The sequence below is a fragment of the Phocoena sinus genome, chromosome 17 (assembly GCF_008692025.1).
Source record: "Phocoena sinus isolate mPhoSin1 chromosome 17, mPhoSin1.pri, whole genome shotgun sequence".
Taxonomy (NCBI): Eukaryota; Metazoa; Chordata; class Mammalia; order Artiodactyla; family Phocoenidae; genus Phocoena; species Phocoena sinus.
The window spans coordinates 64,790,477-64,812,268 of record NC_045779.1 but is presented as its reverse complement, the minus strand read 5'-3'; the positions used below and the strand labels follow the sequence as shown (position 1 = coordinate 64,812,268).

Here is a 21,792-nt window from a genome sequence, read left to right as displayed (position 1 = left end):
CTGAAGTAAGAACCAGTGAGTAAAAGCATCAGAGATCACCTAACCGCTAAGGTTCCTTTCAGCCTCAAAATGGCATTAATGGATTATCAATATGAATACTGCTGATGACAAAGAAGAGGGATTGAGGAAAAGGAACAGGAAATTTCATTCTGGTAAATCTTTTTGTGGGCCTTAATAGATGTTACAAGGCTGTTTTCTCACTTTATTGCACTGCCCTAATATATACATCGTTGTCAAAATTTTCCCTGTGATTCTTTTTATTAGCATATTTCAATCCTCTCCAAAAATGTATTTCATCACAAGTTCTTTTCACTTGATTAACTGTAGAGTCTACAAAGATGCCACTACAATGAACAAACACACACAGTCCTGGTGTGACATAATAGGAAGAAATATATATTTGGTCTCTGCCCCTAAAGCCCTTGGAATCATCAAAGTGATAAAAGTCTTTTTGTATTCTAATGAGATGACTGGTGGCTAGGGGTTATCTGGATAGCCTCAAGATGGGGGCTGGTTGTCATGGAAACCAACCACATGATTAGAGGGCTGGAGGTTGACTCAATCACTAGTGGCCAATGATTTAATTGCGCGTGCGTGGGTACTGAATGACGCCTCCATAAAAACCCAAAAGGGCAGGGTTCAGAGAGCTTCCAGGTCGGTGAACACATGGAGGTGCTGGCAGCGAGGCAAGCTTGGAGAGGGCATGGAAGCTCGTGCCCCTTCCCACTTACCTTGCCCTTTGCATCTCTTCCATCTGGCTCTTCCTGTGATGTAGCTTTTTATAATAAATCGGTAATCTAGTAGATAAACTGTTTCCCTAAGTTCTGTGAGCTGCTCTAGCAAATTATAGAACCCAATGGCAGTGGGGGCAGTCTTATGGGACTGAGCGCTTAACCTGTGAGATCTGACACTAACTCCAGGTAAATAGTATCAGAATTGAATTGAATTGTAGGACACCCAGTTGGAGAATTGGAGAATTGGAGAATTGCTTGGAGTGGGAAGTGGAGCTAGAAGTGTCACAAGCACTGTGAGTAGCAGAGTAGAAACAGTGCAGTTTTTCCTTACATCTGGGAAATATGAAGATATAGGCAAAACAACTGAGCTTTTTGAGAGAGCTGGATTTTTACCACTCTGTAGGCAATGCCTTTATACTTTTAACACTACAGATACCATAATTTTCAATGGCCTTCATTTAAGTTATAATAACATTTTGCTTTTATAATTGACTCCAGCTTTAAAAGCTATATAAGAAATACAAACATTGGCTTCTTATGGTTATTTTTATTGTCTTTGTGGCCACCACCCCGCTATTACTACTTTTTTCCAATTACTGCTTCTACTCAATAACATAATTATGGAATAAAGTATAAGAGCAAGGCCAAAAAGAAACCTTCCCACTTTAACTAGAGTCCTGGCTATAAGAAGCAGTTCTCTAGATGGAGAAATTTATTACAGCATAATGAAAATCCATAATGTAGATCTTCCTAAGAAAAGAAGTCTTAAGAATGTGAGGTCAGTATGTGCTGGCTTCTCAAACCATTAAGTAATTTTCAAAATAAATTTAACATAAAAGATTTAAGTAAAATAATTACTCCTTTTTCATAAAATTAGGTGATGGGTGATAGGGTTATGGGTGTTCATAATTTTCTTTTTCTCTCTATCCCTCAAATTTTTAGATTTTTAGAATGCCTTATATCAGGGGAAAAACTAGAATATTACCCACCAAAGCATCCAGATTCAGAAGTATGCACTGAACTGAATGCTTAAGGTTTGCAAATCTGAAAGTTCAGTTATTCATGAGAAGCACAAATTTCTAAGGCCATGTAATTTTTAACTCTGATTGCTGTTTTTTGTTCATCATTAACTCTAAAGTAACTGTCACAAAGTGAAAGCTCTGTTTATTGCCTAGGTGGAGACCAAGGTGAGAAAAAAAGGAATCGGGTTTAAAAAGATGATGATTCTTAATGAGAATACAAATTCTGGATACATGAAAGAACAGACTATCATTCAATCAATTCACTGTATCACTTCTATCAGTCAGGACTGCAACTGGCTGCAATGGAGAGGACACCTGACAGCCATCACTTAACCAAAAAGGAACTGATTTTCCTAACATTACAACAAGTCCATTAATAGACAGACTAGGGTCAGTACAATGACCCCAAAAGTTCCCAGCTTCTTCCTTCCATGACCAGACTCAACTCTGCCTTTACAAGTAGAAGACACTAAAGTCCAGGGAACGCGTGAGTGTCCAAGGGAAGTCATTGAGAACTTCACTAGCAGAACAGGACAAAAGCTGATGGGCTGTTTAAGAAAAAGCATGCAACCTCATTTCGGAATTCAAAAGGGAGAAGGAAAGGAAGAAGAAGAGGGACAAAAAAGAAAAATCAGATAATGTTAACCTCAACAAAATAATCAAAATTTTCTGAGCTAAATACCACTAAATGTTATTTCAATATTATCCAATTGCTGCAAATGCCATTAGACGAACACAATCAATTTTCAATAAAGTGTAATGGTTACGGGCAGAAACTGCAATCAAGTCCCTTATGCTCAAATCTCAACTCCCACCACTTACTCCGTAACTGTGTGACCTTTGGAGAGCACTTAACTTCGCTAAGCCTCAGTGGCTCATGTACCCAGTGGGGATAACAACAGTCCTTACTTTGAAGGATTAGTTAGGACCAAGTGAGAAATCACTTGTGAAAACAGCGCAGTGCCTGCACACATTTGACGTGTGTAGCCAATCAAGCTATTATCATCTTTTGATCATTATGGCCGTCATTATCATCACCGTACCTCAGAATAGTTCAACAAACATCCAATTACCTGCCTGACCATAATAACTGAAGTCTCTCTGCTCTGTTTCTTTCAGCAAGTCACAGAAAGAAAAGCAATATAGAGAGTAAAATCCAGAAGCTCTCCAACAGTCTTCTCATCTACTGGACCCTTGGGCAATTTAAATATACATCCTTTTACTCTTTTCTTCCAAACGTTCCTCACAAATATTCAGCAAGAATCTGATAAGAACTGTCAATCCTCAGGCACATACATTTTCCATGGAATCGCAGAATGTTAACCAAACCTCTGAAGGCCATCTGAAGGCAGGACGAGAGGATGCAACCCTGAGGTACACTAACATTTTAGGGAAGGGCCATTCCTCAAATTTACTTGACTAAACTTAAAGGGCTTATGAAAATTCAGTTGCTTAAAGATGATGTTGATACCTACAGCTCTGATAAATTAGATCAGTACATTCTGCTTAAGAAGACAGAAAAGTACATAATAAACTTTAAAATCTGAAAAGTAAGCTCCGGTTATCTGAAAAATCTCCTAACGTAACAAATTTCATTTCCCAGTTAGTTCAAATAAAGAATTACAAGAATACCAATAAATTTAGAGAAAAACTAATAGATAGGGTGGCAGCAAAAGTCTAATTGCCCAGACACCATATGCTGTAACGTAACACGAGGAAAGGTGATAATTTCAAATATGCTAGAAAGTTGAATAGGGACAAGCACCTGTATAGGAATATGCAACCAACAGGAAACAAAACGAAACACATCACCACCCAAGTTCTCGGCAGCAGGAATCCCCTCCACCAATAATTTAATAATATAGTGACAAGAGAATTGTGGTGCAAAGTGAGAAAATGATCCCCAAGTGATTGTTACCACCTATTTTGTCAAAATTCATTCTAATTTGTGATGAAACTGGGCAACCCGAAAGGTCAACAGAAAGTGTGTCTAATCTTATAAGGCTAAGAAGAAAAGGGAATATTTCTGCTCTGAAGATAGTTGATGGACTTTCCCACTTGCTCTTCTGCACTTTAATTTCTCCCAGTCCATGGACTATTGCCCAAGAAAATAGTCAACTCAAATGCAAACCAAATGACTAAATGATAGCTAACATTTACTGAGCACTTATTAAGTATTAATGACTGCTCTATGTAATTTGTAAGCATTATCTCATTTATTCCCCACAATAATGCCATTTACAAATAAGAAATCTAAAACAGAGGTTACAAAACTTGTCCAAGGACACAAAAATAATAAGTGATGGAGCTGGGACAAGAACCCAGGCATTCTGTACACAAAGCTCTGCACTCTTACATTACCCTATCCTGCCTATATCACAATGTAGGGGCATAATATAAGACACAAAGCACACAAATCGAATCCTCTTCACCTCAACTATGATATCTTAGTTGAACTTACTTTTTCCACCTGAGCTACTGAAATAACTTCATTAGCTACTTGAGGTATCTCCATCCTCCATAGCATCCTCAGTATTGCCATGAGGTTATCTTTCTAGACCTGGATCTTGCCACATTCCTCCTCTACTTTAAACCATCCAATAATAAAGTCCTAACTTCTTTCAGGACCTTAATGTTCAATGTTTAGGCCCTCAGTGTTCACTTAATGTTTGAACAGCATGTATATGTCTTGCTTCCCAGCTAAACTGTAAACAACCTGAAGGAAGAAACCTTTATTAATCATTGTAATGCTGGCTAACATGAATTACTGATTTAGCTGCACACAAACCAAAAGCCTTAAATAGACTCCAAACTCATCCACCTTTGCTCCCCTCTTCACATCACAGGTCCTTCTTCTAAGCTCTGACCCTTAAATTTCTAATTGCTGGCTATACTTTTTGATAGTTATTGAATAAACACTATGCTAAGAGCACTTTGCATATAGTATCTTATTTAACTCCAACAACCTTATAAAATGGGCATTTTTATCTCTATTTCACAGATAAAAAATTAGAAGTTCAAAGAAATTACCTATCTTTGAGCAAGTTATAGAACTAAAGCTGGAACTGGGACTAGAGACCGTATCAGGCTGATTCCAAGTCCTGCAATTAAGTAGCAATATTGGCTCTGTCTCCTAAAAGTCTTTCATTTACTGTTAGAGGCTGAGTTACTTTCAAATTTACTTAAATACCAGGTATTTTTCTACTCTCTGGGTCCTCAGACGGCACCTCAGTCGGGTGTCAGGTGAAAACTGCTCTCCTAACAAGCTCTTGTTCTATTACTCCAGTGGGGGTCACCCTAGGCATCCTCTCCGTAGGGAGTTTCTCCTGTCACCAAAGTCCTGCTCATAAGCACTCCAATTCAGGTTCATAAGCAGTTCTCAGGATATGGTCCCCAAGACCCTTCCACAAGGTCCACAGGGTCAAAACTATTTTTATAATAATTGTCAGACCTGCAACAGAGGAGCTGCAACAGAGACCACATGGCCCACAAAACTGAAAACATTTGCTATCTGACCCCTCATGGAAAAACTTTGCCAATCCCTGCTTTAGAGCATGAATCTTTCAAAACATGATGCTTATATTTCTTTTTAAATGAAACAGATGCTGCATTTTGCATCAAAATATACTTCTTATTTTAAAAAAATAAAACAAAAACAAACAAAAATGAACTCGGTATCAAACATACTAAGAAGCCTTCAAAGCAAATCCTGAAAAACACTGACTACAATCCTCCAGGAGGTTACGTACCAGCCCTTCTCTCTTATGATTTAAGATCTTATTATGAGTTTTCCCAGGACTACCTACCAAAGCCGAATATCTATCACCATCAAAAAGAGACTACAAATCAGGCTGGACAGGGGTAAGACCTTTAGAGGCCACCCACTAAAGATGATGGGTGACTTCTGCTGCCAGCTGTGAATGAATATCTAGTATGGAACTGGCCTTTCTGCCATGAGTGACTATAAGGCTGGACAAAATATATGAAGCAACTGCTTTCAGGCAGTGGGACAATAGGCAGAGCAGAACTGGGATGCCTGCGAAAAGGAAAACAAGTGAGGTAAGTCCTCCAATTGCCCTCTTGCTTGCAAAACGGAAGAGGAATCCAAGAGGAGCACAGCAGTCTTAAAGGACTGAGAAGACAGAGACTGGAGTTCAGGGAGGATGAGTAGCAGGGTTTTGCAAGACAGAAGGGGGCATGCAGGGAAAGCCCATGAGGGATCTGCACAGAGATGCCCTTGAGTCTGATGCTGAATCCTAAGCTGCTGAGGAACAACTGCTGGGAGCTGTGAAGTGAACAATTCCCAGAATTTACGCAGGACTGGAAGACATTCAAATTCCATCCAGCAGAGTAGAGCTTTTTCGCTGAACTCTCTGGGCAATCAACAGAGACTCCAGAAAGAGCAAGCTTTGTAACAAGGCTAAATTAGCCCTAAAGTAAAGCTACACTAGACCTGCCCTAAGGAAGTTTAACAACAAGCCTGGGATGGATCAGCCTAATCCACAAATTACTTAGCTGCCAACCAAAACAAAGGTCAATACTCTTTAAAAGAAGATGACAAAATCCCCAAACTCAACAACATAATACACACAAGTGGCAACAGAGATGCCAGAATTAGCAGACAAGGATATTAAAGTAGCTATTATAAATACGCTCCATGTGCTCAAGCATACAGAGGAAAACATGAGCATAATGAGGAGAGAAATAAGATTCCATTTAATTCTTTTTCATGTCTTCTAGAGCTGAAAAATACAGTCTCTGAAATTAAAAATTCCCTGGATAGATTTAGTCAATTAGACACTTGAGAAGACAGGACTAATGAACTTGAAGACACAGCAAAAGAAACTATTCATACTAAAGTCAGAGAGAAAAAAAGACTTGAAAAAAATCACCAGAGCCTCAGTGACTTATGAGACATTACCAAGCAGCCTAACATACATGTAATTGGAGCCCCAGAAGGAGAAGAGAGGGAAGAGAAATAGCAGCAGAATTTTTTTCCAAATTTGATCAAAACTGTAAGCCTACAAATCTATAAAGCTCGAAGAACACCAGGCAGAATAAACAAAGAAAATCACACCAAGGCACATCACAATCAAATTGCTGAAAAACAGTGATATTAAAAGAAAAACAAAAAGATTATGTTGCTCCCCTGCTTCCATATTTAATATAAAATAAAAACAAATTTAACCCAAACAAACAAATAACATCTTTCTAGATCTTCTCATCAAAAAATTGTGGTCAAGCGCAGCAAGACTGAACTTTTCTCATCTTTTGTAGAGGCCTTCCTTTACCAGTACCCCTAGCATCGGCTTAGTCTGTCTACTGAGTAATTAAGCATGAACAAAATATAGTTAAATTACTGGAAAATAACTATCATAATGCTGTATACTGTACAGTTCACAAATGTCACATCCTTTTCTTTTTTTGGCTGTGTTGGGTCTTTGTTGCTAGACGCAGGCTTTCTCTAGTTGCGGCGAGCAGGGGCTACTCTTCGTTGCAGTGTGCAGGCTTCTCATTGCGGTGGCTTCTCTTGTTGCGGAGCATGCACTCTAGGCACTCAGGCTTCAGCAGTTGCGGTGTGTGGGCTCAGTAGTTGTGGCTCACAGGCTCTAGAGTGCAGGCTTAGTAGTTGTGAAGCACAGGCTTAGTTGCTCAGCAGCATGTGGAATCTTCCTGGACCAGGGATCGAACCCATGTCTCCCACATTGGCAGGCGGATTCTTAACCACTGCGCCACCAGGGAAGTCCCACAAATGTCACATACTTTTGATTGTATGTTCCTTGAGGTCAGATACCTTCATGTTTCAGCCCATAAATTTCTAGTGCAGTCTCTAGTGGCTCATGGGGGTCTGAACACATATGAATGAGTCAATCTCATCTTATCCGCAGTACATCACTATGTGGTATGTAAGAGAAGATGAGAAAACAGATGCCCAGAGGGATTAAATGATTGTCCCAAGGTTACCCAAAAGGTGAGCAGTATCTTGCATCCCTAGAGCAATGCCACCACTCAGGGTTACATCAAAATAGACACAAAGAAATAAATTTTAATTATTACTTACTCTGAGTTTCCACAAGATCCAAAGCAACACTAGAAGCCGTGTCCATTCCAGAGCTGACGCAGGACTGGAAGTTCTTCAAGGAGGAGAGTGCAGATTCTACACCACTGAAGGATATAAAACCAGCTGAACCTGAACTTGAAGTGGAACGCCCTGGCATCTTGAAATTATTACCTAAGTTTTCAAACACAATGAAACAAAATTTATGAATAAGAATAATAACTGCATAGGAAAACAGAACCACTATAAACATCCATATAAATGTATCCAATATCCCACAAGTGCTACACAATTATCTACATTCTATATCACTTGAAAGGGTATCAAAGCATTGTCCCATCATCTGGGCCACCAAACACAATAGATGAATTTCAATAAATAAAGAAGATGTACTTCAGTATATAAAGGAGGGAGAACACCCTCTTCCAAAAGATTCCCTGATTCTCTAAAGAATTCAACAACAGCACAGTTCCTAAAAACCTAAAACATAAGTGTGTCAGAAAAAGTACATTGCTCATATAAAGCATTCTTCCAAAAAAATGAAAATAGTAGCAATAAAATAGTTTAATAAGGGAGAATTTTGAAAACCTGTAATTTTTAACTTATCTGATACAAATTGAATTCTGAAAACTATAAGAAAACTTTTATTTCTGACAGTTCCTCTGGGTTCTAAGATTTATAGACTTGGTGAGATCCCAGATTCTGTTTAAGAAAAAAACAGAATTTGTCTGTAAATTCTTATCTTCTGGTAGCTCACCCACTGTAACAGTTTCAATTATTATCTTCATATTAAAACACTCCCTAATCTGTATCTTCAATCAACAACTCTTTAAGCTTTGGACTAATTACGTAAAGCTCCCTACAAAAAGACATCTTTGCTTAATTCACAAACCACGTGAAATTCAGTCCACTGAAACCATCCAGAAAAGTGGAGAGAATTTACACAGGCTTAGAGGAAAGGCTGTATGGTAGCAAAAGGTATTTTCTCATAACCATACTGATACAGCATGAATTCAGGTTCTGCCACTGTACTGCTGAGTGACCATGGACAGACTGCTTAACTGTCTCTGAGCTGTCTAGTATCTGTGGCCCTTCCAATCCTCTCCACTGCCACCATGTTTACCTCACAACTGGATTACTACAGGAGTTTCTCAATTATTGGTCCCTTTTCATTAAATTCATCCATTCATTCAACAAGTAGGCCTGTCAATCATTAGATTCATTAAAAATGACACAGGGTATAAAAAGGGAAGGTCACAGAGAAGATGTATAAGATGTTAATTTCTATTTTTGAGGTGTTAGTCTACTACAAACATCCACAATACAACTCGTCATCAATTCAAATTATTCAATTAACAAATACTCAGCAAGTATTTTTTGGAACATAGCATAGAGGGTCTTAATGAAGGATAAAGGTCCAGGTAGACCTTATAGGTCCAGGGACTTTATCTGTTTTTTTTTCTTTAAATGATCTTAAAAATCAAGACCTGAAGCAAATATGGCAAAATGTTACAGACGTTAAAATCCAGATGATGGAACAAGGGTTCTCATTATGTTATCTTCTGGGAGTTTCTGTGGTGTTAAAATTTCACACTGAGAGAAGACATGACCGTGTATATGAATGAAAAACCAATAATGACAAGGGGAGAAGCAGTGGGGGGGGGTGGGTGGGATGAACTGGGAGACTGGGGTTGACATATACACACTAATATGTATAAAGTAGATAACTAATGAGAACCTGCTGTATAGCACAGGGAACTCTACTTCACTGTACAGTAGAAACTATCATGACATTGTAAAACAACTATACCTCAATAAAAAAAATTTTTAAAAAAACAACAATAATGGTGTTTTGAATATGTGTGTTTTGGTGAAAGAGAGTATTTATTTACAATCTCACTTTATTACACCAAACAAGTTGGGATGGTTAACACAATATAAACACAAACATATGCAATAAGATGGGAAAATATGTAAATTCATAAAAATCAGGACCAAAAAACAGATTAAAGGGAAAACCAAGTACATGAGAATATTTAGAATGTAATCATATAAGCTTTAGGATTCTTTATGATTCTACACAGCACTATATTTGTAAATACAAATTTGGCTATGAGATTTCCTGCCAAGCAAAACAAAAAGTGAAAATTACAGAATTCTCTTTCTCCATAAAGTACACCGAGAACTCAAGAAAAATAAGGCTTTCCATGGCAATCAAGGCAGCATGGATCATCACGTATGAGATAATAAGAATCATACTGAAAAATGTCCTTAATAATATTCTTACGATACAGTAATAGTAAGCTTCTGAGGACTGTTTCTTAGATTATGTCTCAAGGTAAGCTAAGGACAGGCAGGACATGTGTGGCAGATTCCAGCTCAGTGCCCACCAAACCCATTTCCTCTTCAACCTGCTCGTACAGCTAGACCACAGTTTGCAGCCTTCCTTGCAGTTAGGTGTGGCAGTATGATTGAATTCAAGGCAGTGAAACAGAAGCCATTTCCAGGCCCCATCCATGAAAATGGCACTCTATCTCCACACTCTTTCCCATTTGTCAGGTTGAAACAGGCAAGCAATGACCTTAGAAGCCACATACTGAAGATAGAGAACCACCAAATGGAAGGAGCCTAGGTTCCTACTTCACTGCTTGGAGGAAAACTGCCCACCAATCAGGCTCCATGCATGAAAGAAATAAAAAACTTCAATTGTGCAAAGCCATTTAGATTTGGGGGTATACCTATTATAACACCAACTGTTACTCAAAAAACACAATCCTGCAAAGATCAAACGATATGGTTCAAGAATTCAGTTTTCTAGTCAATCTTGATTCTAGTGTAAGTCTAAATTGTCTAGAGCAGCACTGTCTAATAGAACTTTCTGCCATGACAAATATGTTCTATAATCTGCACTGTCCAATACAGAAGCTATTAGGCACGTGTGACTATTGATTAGCAGTGGTTACTGAGAGTCATAATAGCATGACTATTGATGTGATTAGCGTGACTGAGTTTTAAATTTTATTTAATTTTAATCGACTTAAATTTAAATAGCCATATTGGAAGTCAACTACACTTTTAAAAAATAATAGTAACATATAACTACATGCATTAAAACAGATTTAGAAATCTTTTTATATTGATTACCAAAACTTAAAAAAAAAAAGAAACTGTCATTCTTGGTACATATTTACATTCATTAATCAGTTTATTAGCCATCTCTGTCTTTAATACTATGACACTAGTATTTTTCTGAAGATATATTATCTCAATGTGGTCTTATTATTTTAATTTTTCATAGAATTTCCCATGATTCTCTTCAAAATTGCATGTCATGATATGAATGTGAAACTGTTGACACCTTCATATGACTCTTCTCTGAAGACCATGATTTTTTTTAATTGTGAAACACTACAGGTGCCAGGGAACCTGGTAATCTCAGAAGTAATGCTTCTAGATGGAGAATATTTTCTATTCTAATTTTTGAAATAGATATATGTAAATATTTCATCACTAATATTTTTACATACTGTCTTTTTGCCTCTTTTCAAGCAACTCTGTTCAACAAATATTTTTATAAAACCAAATTTATCAAATAAGTTGCCTATTTATTATTCTTGTCAATGCTTTGCTATATTAAAATAACGCAAAATCAAAAAAAATTTAAATAGCCACATGTGCCTAATGGCTACTGCATTGGATAGCACTGTTCTGGAAACACAATTATCAAAGTGTATACACACACACACACACACACACACACACACACACACATACACACACACCAGGGGGTAAGCCAGATGGAGTAAAGCCACAGTATGAACATGATATATCCTCCTGGAATATTAATTTTACTTAAAGATAACATGAAACACGTTTATATTAAAAATAAACATTAGTTACATTATAGAGTAGAATATGGAGGTGATACTAGTAGGGGTTAATGACTAAAAACTCTAGTAGGGGTTAAACACTGTAGCCTCTGGAGCCAGACTACATGAGCTCGAAGCCTGATTTTGCCAATTAAGTAGCTGAATAACTTTAGGCAAGTTATTTAACCTCTCAATGCTTCACTTTTCCTTTCTGCAACATGGGCATGATCCAGTGCCAACTTCAAGGATTACTGGGAGGACTGAATGAGTTCATACGCATAACAAAACACTCAGAATAATGTCTGGCATATAATCTTTTACAATGAGAGCAAATATTACCATCAAGTTAATCATACAATACTGTGAGCAGCAATACAGAATAGCGCATAAGTGAACTGACCTCGGACACGAATGCCTGGAAATTCCACCTTGTCCACCCCACTTAAAACTGCATCACTCTGGTTGAGTTGCTTAACTTCTCTATCTTCAGTTTGCTCCCGTGTAAAAAGGAGATAATCACATCTATCTCACAGCATTATTATAACAATAAATTAAATTTTTAAAAATAAATTTATTTATTATTTATTTATTTTTGGCTGCGTTGGGTCTTCGTCGCTGTGCGCGGGCTTTCTCTAGTTGCAGTGAGTGGGGGCTACTATTCGTTGTGGTGCCCGGGCTTCTCATTGCGGTGGCTTCTCTTGTTGTGGAGCGCAGGCTCTAGAGCACAGGCTCAGTAGCTGTGGCACGCGGGCTCAGTAGTTGTGGAGCAGGGGCTTAGTTGCCCCGTGGCATGTGGGATCTTCCTGGACCAGGGCTCGAACCCGCGTCCCTTGCATTGGCAGGCTGATTCTCAATCACTACGCCACCAGGGAAGTCCCCTAAATTAAATTTTGTAGTTTTCTCAAACTTGTCTGATCTTAAGAATCAGTTGAAATATTTGCTAAAAATACAGTTATTAATGGATACTATCTCAGACCTACTGAATCAGTCTCTAGTGGACACTGAGGAAACTGTATTTTTATGAAGCACCCCAAATAATTCAAGTATGGAGAACACTGAGGTAACTTTGTCCCCCCCAAATTTATGTTTACCCTAACTCCCAATGTGATGACATATAGAGATGGAGCCTTTGGGAGTTGATTAAGTTTAAATGCGGGGGGAGCCCTCATGATGGGATTAGTGTCATTAGAAGAGGAAGAGACACCAAGGTTTGCTCTCTCTGTCCACCATGAAAAGATACAGTAAGGTGGCTGTCTACGAACCAGGAAGAGAGCTCTCACCAGTATCCAACCATACCAGCACCATGGTCCCCAACTTCCAGTCTCCAAATCTGTGAGAAATAAATTTCTGTTGCTTAAGCCACCAGTCTATGGTATTTTTTTAATAGCAGCCTGAGCTGACTACGACACAGTGTATATAAGGATTAATGTAATCCAGGATAAATGTAAAGTGTCTACTACATGGTAGCCATCCTTATATGAATGCAAAATTCACATTACTCCAATGAAACTTTACACTTGCAGAGAGGTGGGGAAAACATTCGTCTGTTAATTCTGCACTATCAACAGGAACGACTCAGATCGAGGAGCAAAGAGAATGGCTGGAGGCGAAAGATGGACTAAACGCACTTTTCCCTATTTCTCCCACTAAGTACAGCTAAGTACATAATTCACAGGACAGCCCCCCACAGCAAAGAATTATTTGGCACCAAATGTCAACAGTGCAGTGGTTGAGAAACCCTGGTTTAAACTAACCCCCTTTGGAGCCTTCCCCAGGGAACTGTGACTGTTTTATTCTCTGTACCTATGGTCTCAAAGAAAGTTTAAAACAAGGTTATGCACTTCCTGAGCTTTTCCCTAGCATGTTATGTTGCCTTCCCTAACAGGCCTTGTCTTGTCTGTTGGTGCCGCTGTAACAAAATACCAGACACAGTAACGTATAAACGACAAAAACATTTCTCACAGTTCTGGAGGTTGGGAAGTCCAAAGGTCAAGGCACCAGCATAGTCGCATTCTGGTGAAGACCCTCTTCTGGTGATTCATGGCCAGGGCCTTCTAGCTCTGTGTCTTCACGTGGTAGAAGGGGCAAGGGAGCTCTCCGGAGCCTCTTTTATAAAGGTATTAAGCCTACTAGGAGGGCTCCATCCTCGTGACCTAAGCTCTTCCCAAAGGCTCTACCTCTTAATACCATCACACTGGCTTTAGGAATTCAACATATGAATTGGGGGGTGGGGGTAGGAAGAGGACACAAACATTCAGAACAGAGCAGGTTTATAAGATTCTCTGTAGGTGAGGCCAATTATTAGCTAATGTAAAAATAAAAATACTCCTCTCATCTTTCTGTACAAGTGGTAAGCACAGAGCAAATAATTTAGATACTGTGCTGACCTCCTTTAAATCCACAGGGCCCTATACAAGTTCAGCCATAACTGTATCTTCTTTTCCAATATGCAAGGTTACATCTTTATGAAGCTCTCTCAGTTGCTTGTTCTCTCCTTTATGCTACCACTATCCCTCTCTCTCTCTCTCTCTCCCCCTCCCCCCCCCCACCCCGTTCTATTTTAAAAACCGTCATAACTACTTGCTCCCGTATCTGCCACTCTTTCACCCTGGGAGCAACTTAAACTAGAATTCTGACAGATTCCACATAACATAGAACAGCTCCTCACACAAAATCGGTGACCAATAAAGATTTGGCAGAGCTACATCAATAACAGAAAACACCATTTCTAGGTTCCCTATAGCAAGCCATAAACTGATGCCCCTACACAATTCGTTCTCATTATCGTTAATCCTCACAACCATTTATAGGAGAGAAAAGGAAACTGACGCCCAGAGAGTTTATTTAAACGATCTGCCCAAGGCCCTGCTTTGAAAGCCGGCTCAAACCAGATTTATTTAGATCAAGAATTCGTGATCTCACACTACTATATATAAAATAGGCAAAACAAGGTCCTACTGTATAGCACGGGAAACTATATTCAATATCTTAATAACCTATAAAGGAAAAGAATCTGAAAAGGAATATATATATACACATTTACCTGAATCACTCTCTCTATATATATAATTATACATATATATTTACCTGAATCACTTTGCTGGACACCTGAAATTAACAGATTGTAAATCAACTATATTTCAATAAAAAATAAAAAAAGAATTCGTGATCTTTGCCCCACACACATAGAGCCCAAGGATGGAGAGATGGCGTCTTGGAGAGGGAGGTAAACCGCCCCAGCCTCATTGCTGTGGCGTGAAAAGAACCAGGACCATAACACAGGTCCACAGACCGTAGCTCGGGGCACCGGCGAAGAGCCCGAGAGGGAGGCAACACCTCCCATCACCCTCCCCACCGCCATGCCCCACTCTTGCCTTACCTGGCTGCCCGATGTAGCTCCGTCTGGCTGCGCCCAGACTTCCCACACCAGGACCCCCAACTACTTCCTTAACTCCCTTCCTCTGTCGCTGAAACGGCGAGCGCGGGCTCAGGCGTCATCAGTCGTCGCCGGCGAGTGGTCACATGACGCCCCCGCCCCGCTCTCTGCCCCTTTGTCATGTGACGGCTGAGGGAGCCCCGGGCGGAAGCCGGGGTCTGGCCGGCTGTGGATAAGGGCTGGGGGTAGAAGGGAACCCCTGCAGAGACGGAGGGGTGGTGGCCGGGGAGCTGACTCTGCGTGCGACCGCCGGCCCTGCGCGTGCGCCCTGGCGCGGCCCGCGTGACAGGTGAGTAGGGGCGCTGTGCGCGCGCCCACTCCTTCACGTCCTCCGTCCCCTCCCCCGCCCCAGGGCTGGGCCGCGCTGGCCTTGGTGGGGGCTTCTGCGGCATGGGGTGGGGTCTGGATGGGAGAGCCTGGCGTGGAGGACTGAGGGTTTTCCTGGAGCTGTGCTGCAGTCCGGGCTCTGCATCTCCTCCACTCAGGTGGAAACAATTTTCCACACCTCTTTGGCGCTTTAGGAAGTGATGTACAGCTGCTTAAGTCTGCGTCTGAGCCTTCCAAGTTTCCGGGAGCAGTGTTCTGTGGACGTCGTCATTTTTCCATTTACTCTCCAGAAACCTGAGTGGTTGGTGGAAACTTCTACGGTCTGACGGACCCGGGTTTGAATTCCATTTCTACCACGGGCTGTGAGTTTGGGCAAATCATTGCTCCTCTCTGCACCTTAATTCCCCCACCTATGTACGACATGCCAAAGTCCTTTGAATTTCAAAAAATAGTTTCGAGGGTCCTAATTTGTCTGTGGTCGTACAGTTAAAAAAACTAAAAAACACAGAGCCGGTAATGGAACCGGTTCTCCTGATTGATTCCAAGTGCGTGGAGCTTCCTCCAGCCTAGGAGTTGCTGGGAGAAGGGGGAGAGAGAGGCTTTACTGCCTTTGCCCACAACAGGGAACACCTTCCGGTTTTTCTTCTTTCTTTTTCAGGATTCTCAGACTAGAGTGATTAGGCTTATTTTAGAACTTTTCTGGAAGAGATATGCCGGTCCCTTTTGATCAACAACCGCTATAGTTTGTTCCTGATAACGGATTGGTGGAGACCAGTGCTTCTTTCTTTATGGAACTGCCGTTTTATAAAAGGATTAAAATAGATCAGTCTTCTTTTGTCCTCTGAGTAGGATAAAGAGTGGTTCTTCCCAGGGCAATTTAATTTTCAGAATTCAGTTCTGTACTCATTGGGTAATTGGTATGATGGTGCCATGCTTTATTCTTGAAGGCATGTTGTCTTTTGTCTAGGATTACTTTCCTAACTAAAAATCATAATTCCGTACCAAATTCTTGAAAATGAAGTTACAACCACTTTTCTGGGTGCCTTGTAAAAACAAAATTAGGAAATTGAGTGGGATCTCTGGTTTCATTGCATGTCAAATAGTAAGAGAGCCTCTACTGAGAAAGCTGGTCTTTATGAGTTGTCTTCATCCCTAGCACCAGCAGAACCTCTAAAAGGAAGATTTGTTGGGGGCGGGGGAGAGATGAACTGGAAGATTAGGATTGACATATATACACTAATATGTATAACATAGATAACTACTGAGAACCTGCTATATAGTACAGGGAACTCTACTCAGTGCTCTGTGGTGACCTAAGTGGGAAGAAAATCCAAAAAAGAGGGAATTAGGGGATATATGTATACATATAGCTGAGTCACTTCTCTGAACAGCATAAACTAACACATTGTAAAGCAACTATACCCCAATTAAAAAAAAAAGGAAGATTTAATATAGCTTCTTCTACCATGTTTATTTGCATCTCATTCTAGAGTGAATTTTTTTTTTAATCTCAACTAAGTCTTAACATCTTCTATAAAGCCACCTACCTCTGAGTTCACTGCAGCATGATTAGGCATCTTTAATTATGCTTCTTAGATTCTGTTCTTTAGGACCAGTTTTTCAGCCGACAGTGAGGCTATTTACCAAAGACTTTAGCCAAATAATATTTTGAAAGTTGCCTGCAGTATAACTCTTAGGTAAAAAGGATTAAAATAAGACTTGGACACACAAGAATTTTAACTTAAGTCATTATCCCAGGCCTAAGCCTCCCTGACCACGTGCGTGCAGGCACTGAGTATACCTGTCTGTCTGTTTGTTGGGAAAGAAGGCAGGTCATGTCGCCTTGCTTTAAGCTGTTTTCTCTTTGGCCACATTGTCTGTCCTATCTTGATATCCAAATGGTAGCAGTTAGACCTGTTCATCATAGCCTTCCCTCCTCTGAATTGAGTCTAAAGTTTCATCCTCCTGAGACCTGGGTTAGTTTAGTGGTCTTCAGAGGACTTCAGGTGACTTTTGTTCTCATTTTCCTTTATTTTCTCACTTGTCTTATTTTCCAAGGCAGGCCGTTTCAGTGGGAAAAATGGAATGAAATTATCTGAAATTCAGCCTGTTAGAGATCAACGTGTCTTAACAAGCAAGCATCACAGAGAAAACTGAACACACTTGTTACTAATTTATGCCTTAATATGTATTATACACAACCCTCGAGAGAGAGTTGTGGACAACTGTAGTGGCTTCTCAGTGATCTCTACTATGGGACCCAACTCCACCTCCCCTATCTCTGCTTCTGTCCCGTAGTACTTACTTGTAACCCCTTCCTGGAATGCCCTTCTCTTAGATCACTATCAGTAAACTAACAAATTACCCTCAAACCTAGTGGCTATAAAACAATAAGCATTTATTGTCTTATTAACGTTTGTGGTCAGGAATCAGCTATGTGGCTTAGCTGGGTGCCTTTGGCTCTGGGGCTCTTGGGAGGTTGCTGTGCTGTGAACACAAACTGGGGTTGGGGGGATTCATTTTCCAGCTAACTCAAGTGGTGGTTGGCAGACTTCTCCATCGTCCCAAGGGCTCCTCCACAGGGCTGTCTCACAACCGAACAACTTGCTTCTCCCAAGACACACACGCTGGAAAGGGCTCCCAAGCCAGAGGTCACAGTATTTTTTGCAATCTCATTTCAGAAATGGTATCTTTCACATCTGCCCTATTCCCTTCTTTAGATGGGAGACAGTAAGTCACACTCAGGGAATGAATAGGAAGGTGGAGGTCGTTGGGGACCATCTTAGGGGCTATAGATACCCTTACTGCTTGATCCCTCACTTGCTTCTGGCCTCTGCTCAAATATCATCTTACCAGAGAGGCTTTTACACACTCCTGTATGTTAAATAACACATGCTCCATCCCTTTGTCATGCTTTCCTTTACAGCGTTATCAAAGCCTGATATGTAATATGTTTATTTGTTTATCTCTTTCCCACTCCCAATAGTATGTAGGCTTCATGAAAGCAGGAAGTTAGTTGTGTTCACTACGGTAGCCTCAGGTCCTAAAACAGTGCTTGGCACATAGTAGGCACTGGGTAGATATTTGTTGAGTAAGTGAATCTGTATCATTGGAAATGCTTTCACCTGCATATAATCCAGAACCCAGTTAACATTAGGTAAACCATAAAGCAGTCCATTTAACAAGGATTACAGAGGTAGGTAGTGCCACAGTTGAATCAAGGAATCAGTAACATCAATAAGAATTTAGATTCTTTCCTTCCGCACCACAGTCTGCAGGTTCCTGGCGTTTTTTTCTCTTAGGCCTGTTACCTCATGGTCTCAAGGTGGCTACTGCAGCTTCAGGCATCAAATATTCATTGGACCACACTCAAAGGCAAGAAGAAGGAGGATAGCCAGAGCAACAAGAGAAATTTCTCTTGACATGCCTCTCTCCTTGTAGCTGGAGAAAAAAAATATTTCCTAAAAGTTCTACCATAGACTTCTTCTATCTCATCGGTCACAAGTGAGTCACATGTCTAACCTGGCTTCAAAGGAGGGAAAGTGAGGATCTGAATGTTTTGTCCTCTAGAATAAGAAAGGAGCAGGTGAGTGGGAAGTACTGTTGAGGAGCCAGCAGTTGCTGCCACAGCATCCCAGTAAATGAAGACATTTCCAAATTGTGAATCAATGATAGAAACTTCCAAAAGGAAAAAAGAAAACCCTGAAGGGTTATACAGAGCTTCCAGGTAATAGATACCTACAGTAGGTGGCTCATCACGTGGGTGAACTTTAAAAATGTGTGACAGGCATTGAGGAATGTTTTGCTGTGGCTACAGAGGAACTCAAAAGTGGCATTGATGTAAACATCTTAATAAACTGACCACTTGTAACATTAGTCCTCATTCACATATCCTTGTCCAAAGCTGTCTATTTGGTCTTTAAATTCTTAATTTTCTTACTTTTTGGTCAGTCTTTTTTTTTTTTTGGCCAGGCCATGTAGCATGTGGGGATCTTAGTTCCCCAAGCAGGGATCGAACCCGTGGCCCCTGCCCTGGGAGCACAGAGTCTTAACCACGGGACTGCCAGGGAAGTCCCTTGGTCAGTTTTCTTTATTGTTGACATCACGTTGATAGAGCAGGATCCTAATGCCAAGTGAAAGTGCAAATGTTGGGAAGTCACAGGCCTTTATGAAGTCGAAAAATAATTTAGGCTTCCATGAAGTTCACAAATGATGACCTAGCTAAATTAACAATTAGAGGAGAGAAATGCAACAAAGATGGTGACACAATTAACACTTCAAAAGATAATGAGGTGAAAAAGAATTGGGAGGCCCTTTGGAAAAATGAAGGATGCCTTGGAAACTTTTTGCAAAAATTACCCATTTAAAGCTCATACTATGAAAGACAACTGTGGAGTACAAAACACTGTATTATCGAAATCACGATTTGATGAAGTCAGCTTTTGACTCATTCTTGGTTTGTCCATTGAGTACAGAGTTTCTGCAACTTTACTCTCAATTTTGTTAAGCATAAAACTTAGTCAGAAGTTTTGATGATATCATTTGAAGATACATTCCTAATCAGAACTTCTCCACTGCTTAGTATGAAATAGTTGTCCTTATGTTTAGAGTCACCCTGTCACATTTCTCAGGCATATATTAGTCTCAATCACAGGACCTCCCATACTTGACATATGAAAAAAACTTTTTTTCTCTTTTTTTGTTGGCTGTGCTGCGCAGCTTGTGGGATCTTAGTTTCCCAACCAGGGATTGAACCCAGGCCCTCAGCAGTAAAAGCGCAGAGTCCTAACCACTGGACTGCCAGGGAATCCCCTGAAAAAAACATTTTTAAAGGTTGTTCCCTCATCTAATTCTAGTAGATTTTAGGACATAGTTATCTTTTCCCAAAGGTAAAAGAAGTGGTACAATTCCTGTAAGGAAAATTTAATAATCTGTTCCCAATTTGGGGCACCTTGGAACCTTCTCACAAGCTCAGGGATCAGCTACATCAAGTCTTTTCTCATGGAGAGAAGTGAATAAAGTGTTGAGAAAGAGGCCAAGAGTAGCAATTTAGCAAAGTTCCTCTACAAGGAAAACATGAAGAGTGGAAATTAAATGCCCTCCCTCCATATCAGAACTCATTATGTGTTATAAATTTTTTTCAGTGAGTTTGGAAGAAAAATATTGTGTGTGTGTTTCACGTGGTTCCTTAAAAAAATGGAGATTTTCATACTTTTTTTGTGGGGGGGGGATACAGGTCCTTTAATGGAGCGGCCAGTGTATCTGCAGACCTGGTTTCATCTGATGATTTACAGACCCCAGCTCTGAAGCCAGTTACACATTTCCCTGTGGCCGGGCACAGAGTAGTTGATTATCCTCACGATGTTGGACTTTTTGGCTGAGAATAACCTCTGTGGCCAAGCAATCCTAAGAATTGTTTCCTGTGGCAATGCCATCATTGCTGAACTTCTGAGGCTCTCTGAGTTTATTCCTGCTGTATTCAGGTTAAAAGACCGAGCTGATCAACAGAAATACGGAGATATCATATTTGATTTCAGCTATTTTAAGGTAATCTTCCTCAACAGCTTTTCTTACCAGTCTTTTCTACAAAAGCATGCTTTCCTTGGAAACCAGGAGACTCTGAGAGGTTAAGTAATTATGGAGAAGGAGTTAAAAAGAAAAGCTTTTCAACCAAATTTAGTATCAGCTAACTTTAAAATAATATACTGTGTGGAAGCCCTAACACAATATAATCAAATTTTAAAAAGTTAACTTTGGTATAATGTGTTTCACATTGAAGTACCCCACACTTAAAAGCATGTCAATTGTGGTTGCAATTCAAGTCCATTTCTTTCAAAGGGATTTTATATCTGTGCTTCTGAGATCTTCATTACTTTCTGTTCCTCTGCTTTCAATTTTTGATATCCCTTTTGAGGCATAAGAACAAATTTTTAAAACACTGTTTTGAAATTGTTACCGATAGTTCTATTGGTTTGTGACTCTTTTCTTGATGTTTCACATAAATGTGTTTTTCTTCTTAGGGTCCAGAATTATGGGAAAGCAAACTGGAAGCTAAGCCAGAGCTACAGGATTTAGATGAAGAGTTTCGGGAAAACAACACAGAAATTGTGACCAGATTTTATTTAGCATTTCAAAGTGTGCATAAATATATTGTAGACTTAAACAGGTATTGACTAATTTAGTCATAGCTTATTTTGATAGTAAATAGTGGAGAGGGAGAAGGGATGGACTAGAATGTGTATATCTTTCTGAGTTACTAAGAAATTTACTAGCTTATACCGTGGATAATTGTCTTTTCCTTCCTGTGGCACTAGTCATCTTAAGTATTTTAGAGTTTTAATATAAT

The 21,792-nt window shown here is 39.9% G+C and overlaps 2 protein-coding genes across 6 annotated transcripts in view; one reads left to right on the top strand and one right to left on the bottom strand.

Annotated features, from left to right (window-relative positions):
• NSMCE2 (NSE2 (MMS21) homolog, SMC5-SMC6 complex SUMO ligase) overlaps window positions 1-15,187 on the bottom strand; it is a 223,892-nt gene extending 208,705 nt beyond the window's left edge. For all 3 annotated transcript variants that reach the window (XR_004346450.1, XM_032609945.1, XM_032609944.1), the window contains exons 1-2: window positions 15,063-15,187; window positions 7,818-7,988 (exon numbers count right to left, since the gene is read on the bottom strand). Coding sequence is in view for 2 of the 3 variants with exons in the window: in XM_032609945.1 (XP_032465836.1) it covers window positions 7,818-7,974 (157 nt within the window). In the remaining variant the exon portion in view is untranslated. The remainder of the gene's footprint in view (window positions 1-7,817; window positions 7,989-15,062) is intronic.
• A 49-nt stretch (window positions 15,188-15,236) lies between these two features.
• WASHC5 (WASH complex subunit 5) overlaps window positions 15,237-21,792 on the top strand; it is a 55,227-nt gene continuing 48,671 nt past the window's right edge. For 2 of the 3 annotated variants that reach the window (XM_032609939.1, XM_032609937.1), the window contains exons 1-3: window positions 15,237-15,408; window positions 20,683-20,993; window positions 21,467-21,612. In XM_032609939.1, the coding sequence (XP_032465830.1) occupies window positions 20,808-20,993; window positions 21,467-21,612 (332 nt within the window). In that variant the 5' untranslated portion in view covers window positions 15,237-15,408; window positions 20,683-20,807. Of the gene's footprint in view, window positions 15,409-15,640; window positions 15,809-20,682; window positions 20,994-21,466; window positions 21,613-21,792 lie in introns of all 3 variants that reach the window. The other variant, XM_032609938.1, reaches the window with a different exon arrangement.